Genomic DNA, 11,611 nt, shown 5'->3' on the forward strand with positions numbered 1-11,611 from the left:
GTCAATTAATTTATTTACAACATGATTTTTTTTCCAATAATAATGCTATCAATATGTTAAAGATAGAATATATATTAATTATTAAAAGCTATAAGTTAAATTAAATTAAGATGTCAAAATAAAATAAATAAATAAATAAATTAAATAAATGATGTATAACTTGCATACATATTTAAAAGGGGTATAAATGAAAATATATATATCTTGAAATAAAATGTTTACACTCAACCTTATTTAAGTAATAAAAAGTAATGATTATGAGAAACTTCAAAACATCAATTCATTCGTGTAGATGGATAGTTGTTGGTGCAGTTAGAATCACCCTTTGTGAAAATGACAGTTAATATTCCTTGTTCTAGTCCAAAACTCTTTGGTTATTTAATAAAAAAGTCTTGTACTCGTTTATGCTCGTTGTTGGTTTTTCCTTTTAATAATATTTCTTCGTTTTTCCATATAAATTAATACAAAAGTTGTGTGACCCGATTTATACTTGAACATTAGGCTAATATATACAACATTCACACCAATCAAAAGAACTTATAAAAAATAAAAAGAACCTGAAAGACGAAAGGATAAAAACTAGCTTTTTCGAATAATTATTTAAAGATCCATAATATTTGGTACATGAAAATAGACACACCAACAATTTTCTAACAAAATATACGTAGTAAATTGTATCAGTAAAAATGAGACTCTAGCTAAGTCTCAACCTTTTCCCTAACTTTAAAGCCCTCAAGAAGCTTGATCTTCATATTAGCAAGGAGTTCTTGCATCTGTTCTCTTGAATGTAATGGTGCAGGGTAAACACAAGCACAATCCAACTGTCCATCTCTCACGGTATCAAAAATGGCAATAGAGGGGCCTATTCCATGAGCCGAGGCACACCCAATATAGTCATCCAGTCCAAATTCTCGTTCATAATCAGTAGAGATCTCGATGACTGGATCTTCAAAGACAGTTACCAAAGAAGTTCTCAATGAAGACGAAGGTGTTAAACTAGGGTTGTCAATGGCTTTTGACATGAGAAAGTTCAAGTCAGTCATGTCGGAAAAATGTTTGTTGTTCTTCTTAGAGTTTTCAAAAGCCTTGTAGATCTTAGTTGCCAAGTCCCATAAGGTTTCTTCTCCTTTGACTTCATGACTTGTAGAGATGGCAGAGTGGTAAAACCCTAAAAATATGGGGCAATATATAGTAAGGCCATCAATTCATTAATATAATTAATACGTAAAAACCTTATTTTTAAGTCAATTAGTTTATGCAAAAATTATTCACATGACAATTATATTCATTTCAATATAAGTAACCAACTACTGGTCCACTCTTGGAGCATTGATTTATTTCATAAGAAAAGTTGCTTTATAATTTATTACAAATATTTGACATCAGTTCACTGAAAACGACTATATCGTGTTTGTACAGTGTATGGAAATGTAGGTAGATTCATTTATTGAAGTGCATGTTTGTGATGAGTCATACATCTTGTTTGATACCATCATGTCACAAAGATATTTGCAACGAAATAGTAAATTATCGACAGTTTTTATAATAACGGATTGAGAAATTGACAGATGTCATAAGCCATAGGCAAAATTCATACCCAAAATACATATACGTTCTTCTGTGATATGTTGTATATTTATTTATTTGTGGACTCAATATTTTCATATGCCCAAATATATATATATATATATATATATATATATATATATATATATATATATATATATATATGAGAGACGGTTCACTTGATATTAAAAAAGAAGAGATCTTGATATTAAACCCGAACCACATATTTTTCATTTGCCGTTCTAACGCTCTAGCGTATCGGCAACAGTGGTGTATGGTTAATCAAAAATTATTATATGAAAGAGAAACATAATCAAATATGATTATACATGTTTATACGTATATGCCTAATCATAAATGATTATACATATATGTCTAGTAACAGATTGAGTAATCATATATAATTATGACGGTTGATGGCAGAAGAGATAGGGGTGGCAGAGATGACGGTGGTATAAGTGATGGAGGTGGCAGTGGTTGGGTCGGTTGGTGGTAAATGTGGTGGTAATGGTGGTGGCGGCGACGGTTGTAATGGTGGGGAAGGTGGCAGAGGTCAAAGGAATGGATAGCGTTACATAATCATTTATGATTATCACTGACCCGTCGTACCGGTATATATATATATATATATATATATATATATATATATATATATATATATGGTTAAGTTCATGTGAGACCACTATATTTTGTGAGACGAGGAAACGCAATCCTACCTACACATTTTGTAGATAAAAAAAATATTTTTAAAATGAAAAATAATAGAAAATTTTCGAAAAAAAAATTAAAATATTATTTTCTTTATTTATATTTTTCAAAAAAATAATAATAAATAAAATTACCCTTTTTTTTAAAATATCTGTGAAATATTCTAGTAGAATGATAGAATAGTCTACATATCTGGCAAATCTAGTAGAATATTAGAATATTTTAAAATTCTAAAAATCACATTAGAATATTTATAGTGTAATATTCTATTAGAATATTTTACGTATTTTTTTAAAAAAAAACGGTAATTTTTTTTATTTATTTTTATTTTTTTAGGTAAAGAAAATGACGAAAATAATAATTAAAAAAAGAATTTCGGATTTTTTCTTTTATTTTGCATTTTAAAATTAGTTTTAGATTACGTCTCACGGTCTCGCAAAATTAATGGTTTCAAATTAATATATATATATATATATATATATATATATATATATATATATATATATATATATATATATATATATATATATATATATATTCCTCTACGATATGCATATATGTCCTTAAACGTCATCTATGTTTTATGATATGCAATTCGGATCTCTTTAAATACTTTTTAATCAAAATGAGCATACCAAATTCATGGATAGACAAAGATGGTTGGAGATATGAGCGACAATCATTTAGAAAGATCACTCCATACTTCTTCAACTGATTCTTTTCGTGGCGTTTCACGGAATATGCTGCTAGTAGAGATGCCGCCGCTAGTGCTCCACACAATTTGATCCCTCTTAGCTTGCATCCCTATTAAAAGGGTCAATACATTAAAAAATGCATAACAATATTAGGGATAGAATGATATTATTCTAATATATATATATATATATATATATATATATATATATATATATATATATATATATATATATATATATATATATATATATATATATATATATATATATATATATATATATATATAGGTAGGTTCAAATGTGGATTGACATTTATTGTGCGGACGTGTGGATAGTGCTATTCTGTGAGAATGACAAAAAAAATATGTTGTTTGATAATATGAATACGTTCAATCTTACATAACTATTGTCATTATCACACATTTTTACTAATTAAATCTTCTATAAGGTTATTATAGAGTTTTTATTATTATTCTCATTCTTTCAGAATATTTATTGAGTAATATTTTGTAAGAATGAAAATAAGTGAAAAAAGATGTTTGAAAACAAAAATGAATAAGAATTAGTGAGAATACATAAAAATAACGATAGTTGTGTGAGGTTGAACGTATTCGCAATCCTAAATAACTTATTCTCTTAGTAATTCTCATAGAATAGCACTGTCCACACGTCCGCGCAATAGTTGTACATCCACATTATAACCTAGCCCTATATATATATATATATATATATATATATATATATATATATATATATATATATATATATATAGCATTATAGTAAAGTATAATTAGAATATTAACCTATGATTATTAATATGTCATGGCTGAATAGTGTTCTAAGGTGAATTTTAACGTTAATTATTCATATATCATTGCAGAATAATCACATAAAGTGATATATATATAAAATTTATAAGAGAATAATAACATATAAATAATGTCTTTACGTATTCATTTTATCTAGTGTCTTCATTTGAACCATTTCTAATGGGATATATTTGGTATGAAACAACAAAACAACGAAAAAAAGAATAACTAGAATATATAATATAATAGAACGAAAAACGAGGTAATTGAATGAATATTACTTATTGTAATATATGGTTACAATGAAAGAATATGATGAATCATTTAAAAATGTTTTTGTTAATAATAAATAGAAAAAATTAATAAATTTAAACTTAAAATGTGTAAAAAAGATTATTCTATTATAATAAACTTCATTTAAATGAATGTATATAGTTAACAAAATTTGCATATAATTATATGTCAATTCGTCTAATATGCTATATTTATTTCCAAAGAATTAAACAATACATCTTTCATATAAAATAACTGTTAGCAAATAAAAATTACCATGAAATCTTAGAATATAATTTTACTAATAAAATATTTTTTAGTTATTTTGTAAAAATTAATTTAACTGATATTTTTTATTTTTAAAATGTTTATATTATTGAAGACTATGTGAATATATATATATATATATATATATATATATATATATATATATATATATATATATATATATATAAAACATCACTCTGTTACTTAAAAACAATGAAAAAGAAAACAACCATCCCTCGTTGAAAGGATTGCATTTTACAAAAAATACTTTATTCCATTCTTTTGTAGCAGTTAAAATGATTTTTTTTGAATTTTTTTTTTGTTTCTGCGTAATATTTTATTTATTCACATTATTACGGATCAATGTCTTTATGGAAAGAAGTAAGAAAAAATAAGTCTTCCTAGTTGATGGATGAATAAGTCAAGTTGCAACAAATCTGTCTAAAAATAAAATATTAACTTTTTAAATTAGTCAAAGAAGAAAACTTTATTTTGTTACAACGGAAAGACACTAATTATCATTATTGATATGTCTAAGCAAAATTATCATTATTGATAGGTGTCTAAGCAAAATTAATTTCACTAGTACATATAACTATCATTTTTTATTATTAAATAACTAAGAAAAAACAATATATATTGATGGGTGAATACTTAGTCAAGTTCTTTTTTTAATTCTTATAGATATTGACCTCAATGATTAATAATGTTTTTTAAGAAATTAAATATCCTTCTATTTATTTTTCTTATCCATCTTAGTATCACTTTTAGATGGTGACAAATATAATAAAAATTTATTAATTTTATTAAATATAATAAATGTATAATATTAAATGAATTTGGTTAGCGGCCCAGCTTGTTACCCGTTTGCCTTCAATCGATATGTAATAAACTATATTAATGTGATTCAATATTTATTATAGCTTGTTGCCCGTTTGCCTTCAATCGATATGTAATGAACTATATTAAAGTGATTCAATATTTACTATGTTAATTTTATACAATGTATAGGAATGAAGATGGTAACATAAAAATAAAATAAAATGATATTTGATTTCTCATATATAAATGATGTTTTTTAACCGAATAAATGTTTGAATATGAATAATAAAACAGTACTTATGGTACTTTAAACTGATGTTAAAGGTTATAGTGTTTTATATGTGATTTTGAAAAAACATGTATTTAAACTGAATGGTGTAAATTATTTATCTTAACATTCATTCTTGGAAGTTACAATAGGATGATGAAAGGCAAAATATGGTAGAATGAAAAGAAACTTTGAATTTGAACAGCAGAAGTGTGCCGGTAAGAATTGCCGCCGACGATTTAAGCGATGCGGGACTGCCGCCGCTCATAGGCATACCGACTGCAGTATCACCACCGTACCCCACAGATACCCAGAGTCTTATAAAAGTAATTTATAAATGCATAAAAGTAACTTCAAATACTGACACAATGGCACGCATCAATAATGAAGTAATTATATAATATGACTTAGAAAAAGAAAGTGGAAAATAAAAGCCAATAAAATTTCATTTTTACTTTATCTTTTTACATCATTTTATCTATCCAATATTGATTTTTTTTTCTTTGTATCGTCATTTGATTTTGATATTTATTATAAATAAAAATATATAATAGGAAGATATTGATCTCTAAAAAACCAAAGCATATTATAACCAATTTATCAACCTTAACCACAAACTTTACATAGATTTGATATCTAATCTTTATTTATATGTTACCGATTCATCCAACATGCTTTTTTTATAAATTATGCAACTATTTTATATATTTCTTTTTTATAAAAATGTGTAATATTTATAACTTTTTGTATATAGTTAGATAAGCAATAATCCAAATAATTATACAGACTTTGTTGCGCCAAGTATGACAATGTAGATGACATGACACTAAAATTAAAATAATAAGCCATAGGAAAATCAGTTTTCTGCTGAAATGTTCTATTGTGTCTAGAAAGTTAAAAGTTTATAATATGACTCATGTCTAGAACCATTTTGATAGATAGATCGCTAAAGATAAATGGTTGTTGTTTAAATGAATATTAATTAACCCTGAATTCAAAAAGTTAAATAAAAGAATAATAATTGCTACATTTTTTCAGTGGTAAAATTGGCAGTGCAAGTATTTTAGACTGAAATTTGAGTTTATAGATAAATAAAAAAAAATCAATACATATATACTTGTGAAACAAACGTATATTAATAGTAATATTAATAGCTAGTAATATTATAACTTTCTAAATAGCTTTTTAAAAAACCTTATAAAGATGGTTAGTTATACTACTCTTTATACTCCTATTATGTCTACTTTTTAGAAACAAACAAGAACTCTAATTAAATGGATTAAGAGCACTTCATGACTGTGTTCGAAATGGTTGTTGCAATTTTAATGAAATAGACATAGGATCATAAATGTTATTGATGGCAGAGAGCAAGCGAACGAGGGACAGAAAGTTAGGCATTTGACCTAACATTTGACTCGAATTGCATCTTCTGATATTCAATAATGAAAAAAATAAGAAATAAAACATGTAGCCATTATATATAATGCTAAAGAACCATTGAAAAAAACGTAAGATATTAAGTAATGTTAATATTGATAATGTTTAACTTACAGCCAATAGCATCTGAGTTTCTTGTGTGTTCATCTTCAATCTCAACATCTCCGAACGCCTGGGTGATTTCACATCCTTAAACTTTAAATTTGTGAGCCTAAATGAGTTGACAGAGTATGCTACCATGTCTTTCCCATGTGCCCAAAGTGTCTTCTTAGCCTTTCCAATAGGAATAAGTTCCTCTATTCCCATATTACCTTCATCTTTATACCCTCCTCCCTTCTTCTGATCCCCCATCGCGTCATTTAACTCCTTAAGAAATGAAACTGCAGTGGTCCTATCACAGATCCCAGCGTGAAACCTCAAAACCAGCACCCATTTGTGATCAGCCAACGTGTACACGTTAGCAAACCATAAGTGCAGCCCTTTCATGCACGTCAAACGGCTAGTATCTTCGGACCACTCATTGATGTTGAGTTCATGCTCCAGGATCACATGTAAAGGCGACAGTGATGAGTAATTGGACCCACGGCTCATGAGGGTCTGCAGGAGTTCGGACGTTTTTGACAGGTTCATGATGTTAAGACGGAGGTGAGGGATAGAAGGGTTGATGGTGAAAGAGGCCGAGCCAGTGGAGCTGGTTTTCTGTAGCATGTAATTGAGGATAGGGTGGTCATTTTGGAGTTTTTGGAGGGCTTTCATGAACAGTGAAGTATTTGGCTCCTTTGAAATTTGGAGTGCCAATGCAGTAATGCCTGTCCCACCAGCCACTGCTTTGCACCAATTTTGCTCTGTTCCCCCTAACAATCTTGTTGGGGCCTCAACCTTTCTCGGAGCATCACCCATTTCCAATTTTTGTGTGTGAACGACTTTAGCTAAGGTTGGGTGTTACTTATAGGAAGCCATACTGAACCAAACTCTCAGAAGTTAGGTTAAATCTTAAATGATATTAACTCAGTCTTTAACTACTTCCTTATCTAGATCTGTATAAGATGTGGACCAGATGGCCCACTATTTGCTTAGTTAGTTTTAGCATACATTAAACTTCTATGGTAAATGTTCAATTTAGGAAAACAAAAGAATGAAATAATCTGTGTACTTAAGGCTACAATAACTCAGCTTGCAGCGACGAATCCCACGGCGACAACATCATGCTCTCACGATAGGTCGAGTCCCGGAGGTGACATGTTCAATTTGGGTTTCCGAAATTATTTAAAAATTTTAACTTACTGCGACCACAGATGTCTTCATATAAGAGGTTGCCTCTATTTTTTTAGTGGAACGTGATTTCTCAGTTCTCACTGCTACAAAAATTGGACATTTTTTATGGAATCCATCAGAAGGTATAGTGACTGATTTCCGACGGTTATTTGGGAAATCATTTCCCTCTAACTTTTTTGTCAAAAGTACCGACGACCTTATAATTTAACAACCGATTTCAGACAGAAAAGTCTGTCACTAATTACAGACCGCTTGTGACGAAATTTGGTGCGACTAACTGTAACCATTTTTGACGACCGACATATTGCAATAAAGTAATAATAATATTATTATTCTTATATTTATTAGTATTACTATTATATTTTTTATTATACATGCATAAAGAAATACGCATGCATGTATATACACTGTACACACATGGCACTACAAAAAATATAGGTATTAGGGACGACCTATGTCGCCCCTATGGCAGGGTCGACTCAACCACTTTGGGAGCTCAAAGCAACCCAAAAATTTGAGGCCTTTTGATAATTAGTATAGCTAATGTTATATACCGTCCTCTTTTATCCGGGCTTGGGACCGACAATAATAAACTAAAAAGTCTATAAATAACGAAATATTTTATTAATAATAACAATTGCGTGTTTTTCTGTCCCAATATTCAATAAGTATTTCTTATAGGTTTAAAGCTTCTGAGATGTATTGGTTTAAACCTTGGCAGTTTATTCCACATAATATCGCCAATTAAATTTAAAAATTAATTTTTGGTTAAATTCTTTTTAATCTTGCAAATTAGTTTTTATTTTTGCATGTTGTAATTAATCAAACTTGAATGGTTTAACGAACTAAAACATAACATACATGAGAGATAATTAAACTAATTAAAATGAAATAGTTGAGTTATGATCCTATTACTCCTGTGTTTGATAGAGAGAATACAAGGTATGATACATTTTTCAGTGAAATTTGAAAACAATTTCATGGCATTTGACTACAAGACTACAGGTCTACAATACAATCATATGACATGGAAACAAGATTAGAAAAAGAACAGATGGATCATGGAAATTGGAAGAAGTCGTATATTACCGTTTATGGAGAAGGCTTCAATGGAGAAGGAAGAAACCGCTTCAATGGAAATGGAAGAAACCAAAGAACAGATGGAACTTGGAAGAAGCCTTGTGCCGTGAAATCGTGAATCAGAAGAAGAAAAAGATCAAACCGAACACAGAATCTGTATGCAGATTACAAAATTGAAGAATGGAGAGAAAGAATATTAAACGTCGTTTTTTTTATTGTACTGCGATTAGTTTAGTGGTTTAGCGCCTTAGCCGATTAGGGAACATGGATATACTACATGGACTCCTTGGTTTGTGGGGGCCTCTAGATGTGGGGGCCCTAAGCCCTAACTTTGTTTCAATTAACATAAGGTCGGCCCTGGGTCATGGTACGTTGTTTTCTCGTTGCTATTGCCTGTTCGTTGTCACATCGTCACAACTAGTGTCATCGTAGATAGTGTCGCTCTTATTGCCATTTATCACTCGATTTTGGATAGAAAAGTATGTCACTAATTATTAGAGGCGGAATTTGGTGCGACTAACGTCAACTAGGGTTGATGATCGACGAATTGCAATGAAATGTTATTATATTCTTATATTTATTTGTAACACCTATGAGGTATTTTCATTTATGGCTTAAATTATAAAATTGTTGCTTTTTGGTCCATTACGTAGGGTGTAGATTGTAGCTATGCAGGGTGTAGATAAGGAAGTTGGACGCGGGCATCCCATGCAGTACGTAGGGCGTACCATGTGTACCCAGGGCATAATGCCGCTGAATCCAAACCCTCTTTTTTTGGGTTAAGACCCTACTTAAAGGCCTTATAACCCTTGAGGCCTCCCTTATCACCAACCTCCATCCCCCCTTTCTGTCATTTAGAAACCTTAGCCACCTTTTGAGGTTTTTGAGCTCTTAGAGTGATACTTTGTGTGTTTTTGTGCATATTGAAGAAGAAGGAGTCCATTGGAGAGGTGTTGGGAGCTTAGAGCTTGTGGATCTAGACTTGGTTTTTCATTTAACATCTTATGGAGGTATAAAACTCTAAACTTTATGGCTCCTTAGTTTAGATCTAGTTTGGGTTATGTTTTGGCATGTTTTGGTCCCATGGCTTTGGATCTTGTGAGTATGAGCTACTCCTGAACCCTTGAGCATCATTTCTAGCCATTTATGAGGTTATTAAGTCATAAAAAACGGGTCTTGAGGGTCTTAGTCCACCCATGCATGAATCGTTGGTCATTTTGTGAAGTTATGAACCTAGGGTTTGGTTTTGAGCTTTATTAAGTCATACAAAAGCTTAAAGTTGTCCATTTTATCAATTAAGACCTTCCTAAGATTAAGAGTTATGAGTTGGACGTATGGTATTTAAGCATTAAGAGCTTAATGGTGATTTTTAGGCAAAAGAGGAGTACGCGGGCATACCCTCTTAGTATGCATGGTGTAACGGGTTTAGCCCGAGTCCCATTTCTATTGAAGCCCAATAAGCAGGGTGTAATAGGGAGGTAGGCATGGCATACTCTCAGAAGTCCTTTTGGGACATTTTGGGCCATGGGTCATTATGGGTTTTGGGCCATGATTAGTTGGGTCAAGTTTGGGAAGGGTAAAATGGTCTTTTACCCTTAGTAAGATAGAATATGATTTGGTCCATTGATTATGGGTTATTACCGTTATTAATTAGAGTTGAACTTGGATATGTTCAATGTGAGGAGTTGTGGTAGCAGCAACTCGGGTGTGAGATTTGTTTATTATCAGATTGAGGTGAGTCTTTTCACTATACTTATGGGTCGAAGGCACCAATTGTAACGACCATAAAACTCGAACCAATTTAAGACATTTTATTTCATTTCAAAACCATTAAGTTCATACATCTTGTTTTCAAAATAGTTTAAACATCAGAGTATCCCCAGAACCATATCCCATAAATCATAAAACATGAGGAGCGGTATGATCACGCCTACGCCTTGCCACGATCTCCTGAAGTACCTGAAACAATAAACTGCAAGTGTAAGCCCGAAAGCTTAGTAAGTTCCCCCAAAGTACCCATACACACATAAACATACATACAGCAAAGAACAACATGCTATGGGTCCAATCAACCTTCCGGTTGGAATACCCCTGGCCCTCAACCTTCGGGTTGGAATGCCAACATACTACGAGCCCAATCATCCTACCGGGATGGAATACTCTCGGCCCACAACCATCGGGTTGGAATGCCCATACACCTATACATACTACTACAACTACTATGGGTCCAATCATCTCGCAAGATGGAATACCCTCGGCCCCTCAACCATCGGGTTGGAATACCAATCTACTATGAGTCCAATCATCCTACCTGGATGGAATACTCCAGGCCCCTCAACCATCGGGTTGGAATGCCCCACCTCCTATAATATAGTAACAACTACCATGGGCCCAATCATCGCTCAGGATGG

The 11,611-nt window shown here is 31.1% G+C and overlaps 1 protein-coding gene across 1 annotated transcript; it reads right to left on the reverse strand.

Moving 5' to 3' along the window:
* Positions 1–570: 570 nt before the first annotated feature.
* On the reverse strand, positions 571–7,759 carry LOC145166145 (uncharacterized). Its single transcript, XM_079085080.1, has 3 exons — positions 6,960–7,759; positions 2,910–3,078; positions 571–1,168 (listed from the first exon to the last, which is right to left on the reverse strand). Exons 1-3 carry the CDS (start codon positions 7,743–7,745, stop codon positions 699–701), a joined length of 1,425 nt encoding a protein of 474 aa, XP_078941206.1. The 5' UTR covers positions 7,746–7,759; the 3' UTR covers positions 571–698.
* Positions 7,760–11,611: the final 3,852 nt, after the last annotated feature.

This window comes from Lactuca virosa, chromosome 3 (assembly GCF_052849685.1).
Source record: "Lactuca virosa cultivar CGN04683 chromosome 3, Lactuca_virosa_CGN04683_v6, whole genome shotgun sequence".
Classification (NCBI taxonomy): Eukaryota; Viridiplantae; Streptophyta; class Magnoliopsida; order Asterales; family Asteraceae; genus Lactuca; species Lactuca virosa.

Bases quoted from the DNA above. Each gene is read 5' to 3' on its own strand.
- LOC145166145 (XM_079085080.1), bottom strand. From the start codon at position 7,745: ATGGGTGATGCTCCGAGAAAGGTTGAGGCCCCAACAAGATTGTTAGGG. The intron at 3,079-6,959 runs GTAAGTTAAACA...CCCTTTTAATAG, and splicing joins AAACTCAGATGCTATTGGCT to GGATGCAAGCTAAGAGGGAT. The intron at 1,169-2,909 runs GTATGCTCATTT...CCATATTTTTAG, and splicing joins TTTGTCTATCCATGAATTTG to GGTTTTACCACTCTGCCATC.